Source organism: Rhinopithecus bieti, unplaced genomic scaffold (genome assembly GCF_001698545.2).
Source record: "Rhinopithecus bieti isolate Rb0 unplaced genomic scaffold, ASM169854v2 scaffold_35305, whole genome shotgun sequence".
Taxonomy (NCBI): domain Eukaryota; kingdom Metazoa; phylum Chordata; class Mammalia; order Primates; family Cercopithecidae; genus Rhinopithecus; species Rhinopithecus bieti.
This window is the reverse complement of record NW_016814878.1, coordinates 228,354-242,942: the sequence shown is the minus strand read 5'-3', so window position 1 is coordinate 242,942 and position 14,589 is coordinate 228,354. Positions and strand designations below refer to the sequence as shown.

The following is a 14,589-nucleotide window of genomic DNA, read 5'->3' as shown; positions in this document are numbered from 1 at the left end:
TCACCGGTCTTCTGTGTTGCTCGTGCTGGGATTTAGAGACTGGAGCTGTTCCTATTTGGTCATCTTGCTCCGCCCCCCAATAAGCTTATATTTGATTAAGTCTTATAGTTTCAAAAATCTAAGCCACTGTTTATAATGGAAAGATTACACATAAATATTATAGTAACCCTATTTAATTTATATTTATCCCTAGATGAGAGTAAAAAACTATTGGCTGAAAACCCAGATTGCTTCTCATTTATATACTTAAAAATCTCTAAAATACTTTAAAAACTTTGGATATAAATGTAGTGTAACTAAATTTACTTGGCAACACTTTTGCTTTATTAAGGTAAGTACTGAATAATGGAAAAGTTTTAGCAGTCAACTGTCCACTCATCTGATGTTGGTATCGAACCACAACACTGATATCTGCTTTCTTTGCTTTGGTTAAGCAGTTCATGAAAATATATCTGCTGCTTAGATTAATATGAACATTTGTTTTAGCTAAAACTTCACAATTATATTATACCTCTGACTAAAGTAAGTTTTACTTCAAGTAAACTCAAAGCCTTATTGTTTTAAGATCCTCTCAAATTCTATGCTACACAAAATATAAGTGTGAAAATAAATTCAGAGGTCACCAGATTCTTGTCCTACTTCCCCAAATACACTTAGAACACATTCAATCTAAACATATGAAGAACTTTTAAGTACATAAAAAATTTTCTTATATAGTCAGCTCTTTATATCTGTCGGTTCTGCATCCATGGATTTAACCAATTGCACATTGAACATATTTGGGGAATAAAAATGAATGTCTGTGTCTGTACTGAGCATGACTTTTTTTCTTGTCATTATTCCCTAAACAATATAGTATAACAACTATTTACATAGCATTTCTATTGTATTAGGCATTAAAAGTTATCGTGAGATGATCTGAAGTATAAATGTGGATGTGCATAGGTTACATGCAAAGGGACTAGAGTATTTGTGGATTACAGTATCTGCGGGGGGTCCTGAAACCAATCCCCCATCGATACCAGGGGATGACTGAACTTGTATTTCACTATGTATCTTGCTATAAAATGAAAATAGTATTATTCATATATACTTTTAACAGATAGAATGCTCATCAGTTAAAAATATCACATTTGTGCCTACTGTGAACATTTGAACTTATTTGAATACTATTACTAATTATTACTATTGCTAATAAATAATATTTTGTTCAGGAATTAGGTGGCAATGTAAATGGGAAGGAAGAAGACATAGATAAGCTAGGCAGCTTTGAAAATATGTGGAAAATGTCATTCCTGTTAAGCACTTTAATAGGACCTATCATTAATGCATTGAGATATTAGGAGCAGCGATGCTGGGACTGAATTGAAGACTTCATAATAGAAGATGAAATATCTTGGGTCTTTGCATGTAGGATAACCTATTTATAAACAAAACAAATTAATTATTTCATGGAAAGATGAATTTTCAGTAAGAGAAATTAAGCAAAGAAACCCAATTGTACCAGCTGACACTACATCAACTAAATAGATTTTATTCCTATTTGAATAGCATGCTCTGAACAAAATGAATGCTTAATAAGGTTTGACAGATGTTTTGATATAGTGAATATAAAGGATAAAATTACCAGAATTTCATTCTCTAAGGCCTAAAACAAGCAAGGTAACATCTCTTGAATGATCATTAGTAAGAATATTGTATAAATCCTTTCAGTTTTGAATTAATCGAGAAACTTTATTCTAATCTTGTACCATCTGTAACGTAAACCCAAAGCAGGCAATTTTAAAGACATACAGCCATAATTTTTCCTATGGAATTAAGATAGAAATATGTCAATCGACCGTAAAATACACAGTTGCATGTGTTTTTTAATAGACAAGCAGAGTTGCCACTAATCTCCCTATAAAGTATAAAAACAGATGCTTCACCAATGTTTAACAAGAGCATTTATGTATCAAATTAGAAAGGCAATAAATTTGCTTAATTTGAAAATGTACAATCAGCATTCCTAATATATATATATATTTAGAACTGGCCAGAAAATGTATTTTAATCCTAATCAATCATCCTATGTTTACTTTAGCAAGCTGGAAATAACAATAAATCATCTGCAAAAAATAAACAGTATTCCTAGTTTGCGAAACTAGCTTATTTATTACTGTTCAAAACAAAAAAAAATGGGCCGGGCGTGGTGGCTCAAGCCTGTAATCCCAGCACTTTGGAAGATCGAGACGGGCGGATCACGAGGTCAGGAGANAAAAAAAAAAAAAATGGATAACTTGATTTTCATAAAGAATCTCCCAGAAAAAATATGACTTAAACTCACTTTAATTAAAATTTGGTAAGTCAGAAAGCTGATGATAATAGCTTCAATTTTGAGGGAAGGGGGAAGAAAAAGTTTTAAATAAATCCAAGGCATTTTTCTTATTATTTTCCCACAAATGACAAAAAATTTCAACAGAGAGATGGTAAAGTACCAAGTACAGATCAACCATTAAACATAAAAATGAGGTTCGGCAGTAGGTTTCTTATTTTTCTTCAGAGTAATTAATAAAGATATAATCTTAAGGGACCTTCCTTTTGTTTTTTACTTAGTTTTCAGGTAAATTTGATTCTGGGATAATTTTAAGTGAGTTTATTAGCAGCAGTAACTTCCGCCTGCCTGAAAATACGGAGAACAGAAGAGATGCAGTCAATAAAGTATGTGAATTTTTTCCACCTAAAAAATTGACATTTCCACAAAAATATAGATTTAGTTACATCGTAAGTGACGACATTAATTTCATCTTTTTGACCATAGCATCGAAGCTTATAGTTATCCATTATTTCTACATTTAAACATTCAACTCCTAGGTTTACAAGTTCCTCACTTGTGAATACTCTATATAGCTTAACATACTCTCCTGCATTGCATGACATAGAATTTCCCTGGAGTTTGATTTGTCCTCCTAAGAGGGAGGTATTTCCTTTTGTCACACTGTCAAATTGTTAGCAAGCAGCACTAGGAGGGAACAAAGTTTCATGTGAATTGTATCTTTGTATAAACATAGATTCTTAAACACCTTCCCAAGTGGCCTTTCTATACTCTCCATCACTGAAGATAAACAGCCCCTGTCCTAAGCAAAAGAGCAAATATGATATTGCCCCCACTTCCTGGCCTTTTACCCATTTAGTGGCATTACCAAGATGGATGTAAATCACAGTGAGCTGGTATGACCCAGATTTGTATTTACAATGCTGGATCAGCAGAAGAGGCAGTATATGAAAGAGAGAATCCAGAGAGGATGATGAGGCCCAAAGAGAAGAGGTGCTGAAGGCCTGGATGGTTATTTTTGCGAATGGCTTAAGAATGTGTCATTATTTCATAGTCAAATTTCATTTAATGGTTCCATTTATTTAGATTTATACCTGGTAAATCGGAGAAGAGAAGAATGCACTCATTAAAGCCATTAGCCAAAAGCCGGTCCCGCAACTGCTGAAGAATTGCTACTCCAATACAGAATGGGAAAGAGGAATTCCCAAGTAGTAAGGTATCCCAGAGGTGGAAAATTTTGTGTAGTGGAAACACATCTGTAAAATGATAAAAATATAAATAAATTAAAAAACCAAAATAATAACAATTAAAACAGTAACAACCTACTTTACTAGTTCTATAATTATTACCTTATGGTCAAAACTATTATTGAAGAGCTAATACTACCAAACTCTTTTAATGAAATGTTTATTTGGCTTTGAAAATTTATAGCTTCCTAAGGCATCTTAAAAAATTGATAATCAGACTGGCCAAACAGATAATATTTTTAACCCTATTAACCATTCATAATATGTCTTCCTAGAACTTTCCAGTTATATTATTCTCACAGATTTATTTATCTAGATGAACTTTAGTGTTGTTTTAGGTACAGTAAAATGACATATCTATTATATTATCTAAACAACTGTTTTAATAAATTCCCACCAAAAATCCTATGAGCAGCTTTCTATTTTTTGTAACTGCCTTTTTCTTATTAACAATACTATGTATATCTTCCAGGCCAGTGCATAAAGATCTACTTCAAATATTATTACAGTTACTATGTAAACCATATTTTTTATTGGTAAGGATGTCCACTTCATTAATATTTGTAGCAAATTAAAATATTACACATTCACATAATCTGCTTAATTTCTAGAGGAATCCTAGTTTAAAAAATAAAAGTTATTGAAGAATCTCTGAAAATTAAGCCTGATTTGGTTGTAATAGTTGCCCTTATAAGCTTTATGTAAATACTACAGTTGATAATTTTTTTCAAAGGGGACAGAGTTTGTACAAGTATCATGAAATGTACAATAGGTTTTATTTTATAGAATTCTCACTTTGATATTCACGGATCAGAACGATTGAAATTCTTTTCTACCCAACTCTATTATGTTAGAAATACATAAAAAGACTTACTATATCTGCTCAATATTATTGCAAATATAAAATATGGGGAGGCACTGGACTGTCCTTGCACTAATACAATATCAAAAAAAACAGGGAAAGTGATACTTACGAGTAAACATGGTGAGAAACCAAGGGATGGCATAAAGCTATGAGTGGAAAAAGGGGTACAGGGAGTGGATAAAAAGGAAATAAAAGAGGTAATTAGAATGATTACCAATAAACTAAATGGTAATGTAAATTCTATGTTTTTGTCTACTTTATTGGTTAAAATAAAAGAGAATGTAGTGTTAAGTTTATCCTAAAGCTGCCTCCTTAAATGTTTTAAGTTCGGCCTAAAGGTTTCTCCATACAAAGTGAACGGTAATCTAACTGGATGTGTAAACAAGACTGTAGCAAATGCTGAGCTGTAACCAATCTAGCTGTTTCTGTACCTCACTTTTGTTTCTGTAGGTCATTTTTTTTTTTTGTCCATAAATCTTCCACCATATGGCTATGCTGGAGTGTCTGAACCTCTTCTGGCTTGGGGGCTGCCAATTTATGAATCGGTCTTTCCTCAATTAAACTCTGTTAGATTTAATTTGTCAAAGGTTTTTCTTTTAACATAGGTAATTACAGTTATTACTATCCACATTACAAATGTAGATGACTCTTTTGCCAAAGATTATTCACAGTATGTCTTCATTTCACCAAAGAATAGACTCAAGACCGTGGCTAATCCAAACGCAATACTGGGATACTAATTTCAAGGGTATATTTTACTTTTCAGGTTTGTACAGAATATTTCTGAGATTTTAAAGATCCTTGTGTTAGTTAAGTGACTGGATCAGGGGATACCTAGGTATCTGTTTAAATGTTATTTGTGTGTGTGTGTGTGTGTGTGTGTGTGTGAGATGGTGTTTCCAGATGAGATCAGCATTTGAATCAGTGGACTCAGTAAACTGTCCTCCCCAGTGTGGGTAGGTATCATCTAATCAACTGAGAGACTGAACAAAACAAAGGTAGAGGAAGGAGGACTGTGCCTCTTCTTTTCTACCTCACTGCTCGAACCAGAACATTTCATCTAATCTCCCGCCTTTAGACTGGGATTTGTATCACCAGCCTCCTGGTTCTCAGGCCTTTGGAATCAGAATTACAAAGGCCTCTGGACTTTGAATTATACCACTGGCTTTCCTGGGTGTCCAGCTTGCAAACAGCATATTGTGGGATATCTCAGCCTCCATAAATGTGTGAGCCAATTACTCATAATAAATCTCCTTTATCTATACTTATATATCTCCTATTGGTTCTGTTTCTCTAGAGAACCCTAATACAGTTCTCATAAGTACTGAGGTACTCTTAACTGTATTTTTTTTTAAATGTTCACAATGTCTCAATAAAAGGTGTTAAGAAGCATGTGCTTTTTGTTACCACTTTCTCAATTAACAGGATGCTTCATAACAGACTAAAAGTAATAAGATCTAATATTACCATTATTAACAATAGTCTGACCAATTTATTTTCCTGTTTACTACCTATAAATATATACATACATACACATATATATAGCTATATATATAGTATAAATGGTTCTATATAAATATATATAGACATATACATTTTCAAATTTTAGAAGGTTTTGGAAGTGACAAATCATCCTTAATTTATAAAAGTAGAGTAAAATCTCCTTTGTCAATAGCAAGTATCAAAATCAACAATAATTTACCAAAAAACCTGAAAAAGTACTAATTTTATTTCACTTTGTGAGTTAATACAGGCTGCTATTAAAGACTTCTTTACTACCTACAGGGTTAGTTTAAATAAATATTATTTCAGCATCTAGCAATTATGAATTTATGAATAAAGGTGCATATTGTCTGTGCATTTCACTCAATTGAGTATTTATACTATCAAGATGCCAGTCAAGAACTTGATAAGTACATGGTTTATTAAAATCTAAGTACTACATGTGAAATAAAATTCACTCATCTCCACCATATCACCATTTTTTTATAGGCTGACATTTAGATACATTTTCTAGGGACAACATAAATGGGAAAAGGAAAAGTACAAAGGTATATGACTTCACTGTAATGAGTAAGTGTTGTAGAAAACAATAAAATATAAATTGTCCATTTTAATTTAAATTAAAAAATAAAGTCAGCAAAATTAGTTTCATTGCTATTATTTAACATCTCTTTTAAAGACACAGCATCAACATTACCTTCTCCCCTTTTGATGAAAGCTAATTGTCATTAAGAATCTTCTTCAAATTATTTCAGCAACTAGCTAACAGTGCCTTTCTCCCATATTAGTCTTTTTAATTAGCTTCATTAAGATCTATGGAAGAATTCTGCTTCTGACCAAGGTGGCATAACAGGAACCAGACTTACCTCCTGAACTGAAACACCTAAAAGTCAGACCAAATATATAAAACAACAATTTGTACATCTTAGATATTAGGCAGCAGAGAGTGGTACCTAAGAGAGGAGAAACAAATGAAATGAACCCTAAAATTGTCCAATTTACTGCATGCAAAGTTCCAGGCCACTGACAGGGAGGAAAAACCAGAAAGAGCTTGGTGGTTGCCCTGAGCTGAATATGCAGAGTAGGAAATCTGGAGAGACCAAGGTGGATATAATCTTCAGGAAAAAGTGTCCTGGAAGATGCTGCCAGAGAGACAGTTGCATAGAAAAAGCTCCAGAAGTCTGCTGAAGGTTCCCCTCAAATCTTTGCTAATTACTGGAGAGTATATATGTATATGTGTGTGTGTGTGTGTGTGTGTGTGTACACAGAAAACATATATCTGACTGTGTACATATACATAACAAAGTGGGGCAGAAACCACTTCAAATGATCAGAGGGAAAAAATGCCAAGCTCATAACATGCCAAGAATAGTTCATTTTCTCACTAACCAGAATGAAAAAAAAAACAAAAACAAACAAAAAACACCCACAACTGTTGTAAACAAGGCATTAGGGAGAGTAGTCAGGAGAGTACTGCTTTAGTAATGGAGCAAAATTATGCTCCCAAACCAACCTTCTCTGGCCCCATTTAATCAACCTTAAAAGCAAGCCTTGGAAGGATCAAATTGTTTCAGCGTAACTTAACTGCACCCAACCACACTCATGGTCACCCCCAAACTACCTCTTTTTTCTACCAACACCATTATTATAATCATTTAGGTAGAAAAATCTTAGGCATAAAAGTAAGTCTGATGGATATTATTTTACAAGGTCTCTTCAATCTTCTGCTTCTGTCCATTCATACTGAACTAATCTTGTTTTTGTTCTCATTCTTTCTTTCATGGACTACTGCAAATGTTTCATAATTGTTCAGTTTCTACCTGGTCCAGTATTTCCTTTAGCCAAATTGATTTTTCTAAATATGCAACTGTGATGACATCATTCCCCTGCTCCACCACGTCAATACGTTTCCACTGCATACCAAATTAAGTACAATTTTGTACTCCTGCATTTAAGGCCACTGTGAATTAGTGAAAAAGCCAAGGACTTGGAGTCAGAAAATATACATCTGAGTTTTGACTCTGACGATTACTGGATACCATGCCTTGGTCAAGTCAGTTAACCTCTGTGAATCCCAGATCTTCATTTTTCGAAATAGGAAAAACTAGTGTCTGTCTTAACTATGTCATAGAGATGGTGTGATGTAGAAATAATATATGTGAAAATGCTTTGGAAACAGTAACAACCTGCAAATTTAAAGTAGTATTATTATTAATATCAGTATAAGAAATGGCATCAGACTAAATTTCTTTGCACCTTCCCACTTGCCTACACATGTTCTACTTCCCTCAAAGACAGATTTACTATGATCTGAACACACTACTTTCCTAACAATGCACTTTGCATTTTCTTCTTTGAATGCTCTTTCTTGATCATTTCCATCAATCAAAGCTCTACAAGATTTTTCCAAGACTGCCTCAAATGCCATTTGTTCTGTGAAAACTTTTTGTATATTTTTTATGATACCTATCCCACTATGGTTTGTATCATATATAATATAGTTGTATTATATATAATTATAGTAATCATTTCTATATTATAATTACTTATCACAACATACTGTACTATACTTAATTCTGGGTATATTCATTCACTCTTTCATTCATTCATGCTTGCTTTTGTTCATTTATTCAATATGAAATGCTTTGGGTTATATGCCATGTGCCCCACTCTGGCAGAAGAGTCAGACATATGAACAGATACCTAAAATGCTTTACTATTAAGTGCAACAATACAAGTTCTGGTATAAGGTAATGGCAGCAAAGTTACAGTAGCTTATGGCCTTTCCTGTCAATATTCTCTGCAGGAGAATGATAGAATTCTTGTGAATAAATGTTATTTTACTCATTTATTCATTAATTCAATATTTACTAAGTGCCTAATACATGCCAGATCTGTGTTAGGTGATAGGATATAGCAGTGAACAAAGCACAGTTCCAGGCTACAGGGAGCTTACAATAAGAGCAGTAGATATTCATTAAATATTCTCTCAACCCACTCCAATCAAGTTCTTGCCTCCAACTCACCACTGAAACTGTTCTTACCTTGGTCATCAATAATTTCTGTGTCATTAAATCTAATGGCCAATTCTCAATTGCAATCTTTCTTTACCAATCAGCAGGATTTGACATAGTTGACTATTCTCACTTATTCAGAACACTTTATTCCCTCCACTTGGCTTCCAAAACACTGTACTCACCTAGTTTTGTTCTTATCTTTCTGACTGCTCCTTGTCCATCTCCTTTGTTGGCTCCTCTTCCTCTCTCTGACTCTCTACCTGGAGTCTCCCAGGTTCAGTTCTTAGATATCTTTTCTATTTTTCTCCATATAATAACTGTATAGTTTGAAGGCCCTCATATTTACAGCTCCATCCCTAAACCTCTCCTACAAATTCTGAAACTGTATATCCAAATGCCTGTTACCTCCACTTGCATGTCTAACAGATACACATATCCTAAAATTAGCTCCTGAGACTTCCTTAAAAATCTATACCTCCAAGTACAGTATTCCAAATCTCAGTTAGAAGCAACTCTACCCTTTCAATTGCTCAGGTACTTGACTCCTCTCTTCCTCACACACTGTGTATTTGTCACCAGTAGTCCTGCTGGCTCTACCTTCAAAATATATGCAGCATATGAAAACTTCCCACTACTTCCACTGCTAATATCTTGATTCAAGTCAACACTATCTCTTGCCTAGATTATTGCAATAGTCCATGACTAGTTTTGTAGATTCCATTCTTGTCCATCCTTGGATTTCTCTCAGCATAGCAGTCAGAATGACCTTGTTAAAATGTTTACATGAGACATCACTCCTCTGCTCAAAAGCATCAGTGGTTTTCCACTTCTAACAATAAAAGCCAAAGTCCTAACGATGATCAATAAAACTATGTAATATGGCCCTCTATTACCTATTTGGCCTTATCTTCTTGTTCACTGTGCTCTAGTCACAATGGTCTGCTGGCTGCTCCTTCACATCTCTGGTACGCTTCCACATCAGGGCCGTAGCAACTGCTGCTGTTTGGGTTGCTCTTTCCCTTACTTTCTTAAAGCATTTATTCATAAGTCAGCTTTTCTGTGAGGTTTTCTTGGCTACCTTATTTCAAAATTCATGGTCAGGTGCGGTGGCTCACTCCTACAATCCCAGCACTTTGGGAGGTCAAAGCGAGAAGACTGCTTGAGCCAAGAATTCAAGACCAGCCTGGGTAACATAGGGAGACCTCATATCTACAAAAAATTTTAAAAGTAGATGGGTGTGGTGGTCCCAGCTACTTGGAAGGCTGAGGAGGATTACTTGAGCCCAGGAGGTTGAGACTGCAATGAGCCATAACCATACCACTGCACTCCAGCATGGGTGACAGAGCAAGACCCTGTCTCAGAAGTAAATAAATAATGAAAATACAATCTCTCCTGTACCTGAGCACATAACATCCATACCTCTGCTTTAGCTTTTTTATTTTAATTAGAACTTACCACTACCTACCAATATAGTATATTTATCTTCATTATTGTCTATCTACTCTAGAATATGAGGGCAGAGATTTTTGTCTATCTCTTATTTTATTGCTGACATATTATCCATGGCATAGAAAAATGTCTGGCACATAATAGGCACACAAATATTTGTTGAAAGGATCATTCAAATATTTGTTGAAAGAATGAATGAAAAACACAATGAAGATAAATGAAAGTGATTAAGGATCCAAATAGTCATGAGATTATATACTTTCTTAAGAAGTTTTCAACAAATATGAAATAATGAGAAAATGAGTTAGTCCTTCCTTGCTTAATATTGGGAAAAAATCCTTCATATTAAATAGCAGGATATATTTAAAAAATTAAACTTGAGATTTTGTTATGTACCTATACTTTGACAATAATTATTAAAAAAATTATTTAAAATAAGCAAAGCTTATTCTAATGATATTTGAAAAGTAATAATTAGTTCAAGTTGAATAAATATCTTTAATATAACATGTAACAGCTCCTAGGTGCTTACCAGAACCAGTTATCTCTTACCAATTAAGGATAATTAAGATTAATAAATAAGTAATGTACTCTGTGAGATGGTAATGCCTATTATTTTTTTCTTTCTATATTTCTTCTTTTTAAAATCTTGATATTTTCATCTTAATTACTCAGGATATTGGCACAGCTTCATAATATAGCCTGATACAAAAAAGACATCAAGATACAATAATTTTGAATACCAGGCAGGTTTTAATTAAAAAGAAAAGCAATTTAATATTAGAGATATTATTAGCTATTTCCTAATTTAATAGAAAGTAAAATCCAATGAAAAGAAATCATACATACTCTAAGTATTTTCTCCAGATCATGAAATTATGCACAATTCATTTGGTGTAGTGCTATTCTACACAGTCAGCTAAGTAAATGCTGCCCCCTAGCAATATCAAGCAAGAGTAGTGATATTTAGCATTTCATGAGATCCTTCCATGTGGTCTGGTAATGTCAAATTTAGAACCATCAATAGGAAAACAAAGGCAGGGGATAATTTTCTTGATTTTGAAAAGCAGAAAATTACATTTTACTACTACAAAGGGGAGTCCCTTTCTATTGATTTTCTTAATCCACATCCTTTTTAAGCATGCTATATTGTCTATCATAAGTCACAAGTCTTTTCATATTTAAACTATTATACGCCTTCAATGTAATACATATTGACCATGAATTTAATGTTTTTGGAATGATTCTCTATATGTACATTAGGGAAACATACATATAGACATTCCAGAAAATAATGTGTAAATATCTGTACTTTGTGACCTGATAAAGTTATCTCCTTGAACCTTTAGGATGATTGTGAAGACTAGTTAATGGATCTAGAACACCTGGCATTTAGTAGACTTAAATATAGGAGTTACAATGATCACCCAGAATCTTCAGTAATGGAAAAGTATTTTAACAAGCCAAAGTTCTGAGGTAACCTCATTAAGTCCTATAACAAAAGACACACAATTTTTTTTTTTTTTAAATAGGAAAGGTATGACCAGAAGGTAAAAGAATAAGACTCCTAGGCACTGTATAAAATATTTTATTTATCAGTAAGAATTATTTCATCATTATCAATTAATTATTCTCAACTATGCATAAAAACACTAATAAGAAAACAGAAGAATGATGGAATCATCTACAAGGATAGTACAGTATCAAAACAAATCATCACTATTATGCCATCCTTCATTTTCTTTTGTGCTAGCCATAATATTGCACCATCTTTCAAGAAGATATGAAAGATGTACAGAGACACCATCATTATAGATTTTTTGTTGTTTTTTTACGTGTTCATTGAACACAGCTAAAGATTGAGAATTTTTCATTTTCCACCTTTATTAAGAAGAAAAGAGGAAAATGTTCTTAACAGAGGACAATGTTTTACAATTACTGGACTCATCAGAAGATGAATACAAAAAGATAGCAACAGTTTAACTCAAGTCAAATGGTAAAATTAGTTATGTAAGTGATACTGCAAATTGTGAGTGCTCAGATGACAATCTCTTAGGTGAATTTCCTCAAACATAGCTATCAGAGTAAACAATAAATCAGTCTAGAATTCTCATTCAGTCAGTCATTCAAAGTAAAGGGCCTCACCACACGATATTTTGCAACAAGAAACCTGGGCCATTTTACTTTGCTAAAAGGATATATGAAAGTAATATTGGATTTTTCAATGATATTTGTATACCAAAATTTTTTTGATACAGTTTAAGCAAATAAATGCTATAGGTGTATGTGTTTGCAATGTAATTATAAAGAAATAAATGATATAGAAATAAAAATTAAATTTATTCTAATTTGTGTTCATAAATCTAAAAATGAAAATGTTTTCAAATTATGGAAGAAAAGACAGCTGTTCTTCAACAAAGTTATGAGCTCTGTCAATGTTTCATTTTGATGATTGTGTTTTAACCATGCAAGTGCAAGAAGAACCAGAAATCAGCTAGAACCTATGAGAGAGAGACATATTTGAAATCTGGAATCGGTATTTACGTGATGGATATCCTTCAGGCTCATGTATGACAGCTGAACAGTAAATTCAAAGGACACATACACATATATATTTTCACATATATACATTCAAAATAAGGAATATATGACATAAAATTTTGGGTTTGTTGTGTTTAAATTATTACTAAATATTTTAATACAGTTTTTTACTATGCTTTATTCCACTTCGGCAAATTATTCACAAAATGACTTAAACATATAACAATAATGTAAAAGATCCCTTGGACTCAAAAAGTAAATGGTTAATTTTTTTCCCCTATATACCAAAAATTATATTAGTTACATCTTTTATAGGTCATGAGTTCCCTAAATAAAAAAAGAAACAAATAAAAAATAACTAACTGTATAAACATACCTTTTACTATTTATTCTTAGTTGGCTTACAATATTGAACTAAAGAACTATACACTGAAAACTTACAAGAAAATCACTTGGATAATTTAATGGTTCTGAGATCTACATTATCATTTTGGGAAAGATTAGCTATAATTCCAGAATACATTTCAATTATTTCATTGATTACCACAAAAAACTTTTCAAAAATTTCAAACATAATTCATTCTAATTTACTTTAAGTAAAAGAAAGACTATAAAACATGTTATGTAGCACTTTGTGGGAGACAGAGAAGTACCTTCAAAAATCGAGCAATAAAAAAGATTAAAATTCAAAGTGGCAGAAAATCTCATCAATTCAGACAACTATGCAAGTTTTTATTTTTATTAGTACCATACCTCCTCTGACAGATTATTCATTAACTGACATAGCAAAATAATATATCCATTATAGCTTGTAATATAATGTTCTTCTAAATATGAATCATATTAATATAATCAAAGAAATAATGCAACATGATCAAAGTATAATAATATTAATTAAAGAACAATACCCCTTAACAGTTATAGTGTGCCTGGAGCTGTGTTGAACAGTTTATATGCATTCTCTAATTTAATCACCACTATGAGGTAGAATTTATTATAATGTACATCAATGGTAAGAGAATTGTAGGTAAAAAACCAAAACTAAAACTAAAAAAAGATTATGTAATTCGCATATGGAATAGCAAGAATTTAGAACCCTGGGCATTTGGCACAAGTGTCTGAGTACTTAACCTCTATACCAGCCTTCTTAAATCTTGGTCACAGGCCTCTGGTGGTCCTTGAGACCTTTCAGGGGTCCACCAATTCAAAGCTATTTTCATAATAATACTAAAATGATTTGCTCTTTTTACTGGATTGATATTTGTGCTAGTGGTGCAAAGCCACTGGTAGATAAAACTGCTAGTATCTTACCACAATTTAAGGCACAGGGACCAAAGTATAATAATGGTCATGTGAAGGAGTAAAAATTATTAAATTTATTAAACATCTCTTTTAAAATTTGTGAAATGAAATGGAAGTAAGTGTAAAGCACTTGTTATATCAATTGAAGTACAAAGAGGTAAAGCACTTGGGTAATCATCTGTGAGCTAACATTGATGGTTTTTGCGAGAAATACTATGTTTATTTGAAAGAATGACAATGATTTTTTTAAATGTACAAAGTGAAACAGTTACTTTAAGAAAAAATAAGACCTTTTAGATAGAGATTAAAATTTTGGAAAGCTAATATCTGCCACTGTGAAATCGGTAGGTT

General features: G+C 32.7%; 1 protein-coding gene across 1 annotated transcript in view; it reads right to left on the bottom strand.

Annotated features, from left to right (window-relative positions):
* Window positions 1-3,379: 3,379 nt before the first annotated feature.
* TBCK (TBC1 domain containing kinase) overlaps window positions 3,380-14,589 on the bottom strand; it is a 114,388-nt gene continuing 103,178 nt past the window's right edge. The window contains exons 21-22 of the mRNA XM_017852588.1: window positions 4,536-4,572; window positions 3,380-3,570 (exon numbers count right to left, since the gene is read on the bottom strand). Coding sequence (XP_017708077.1) covers window positions 3,380-3,570; window positions 4,536-4,572 — 228 coding nt within the window. The remainder of the gene's footprint in view (window positions 3,571-4,535; window positions 4,573-14,589) is intronic.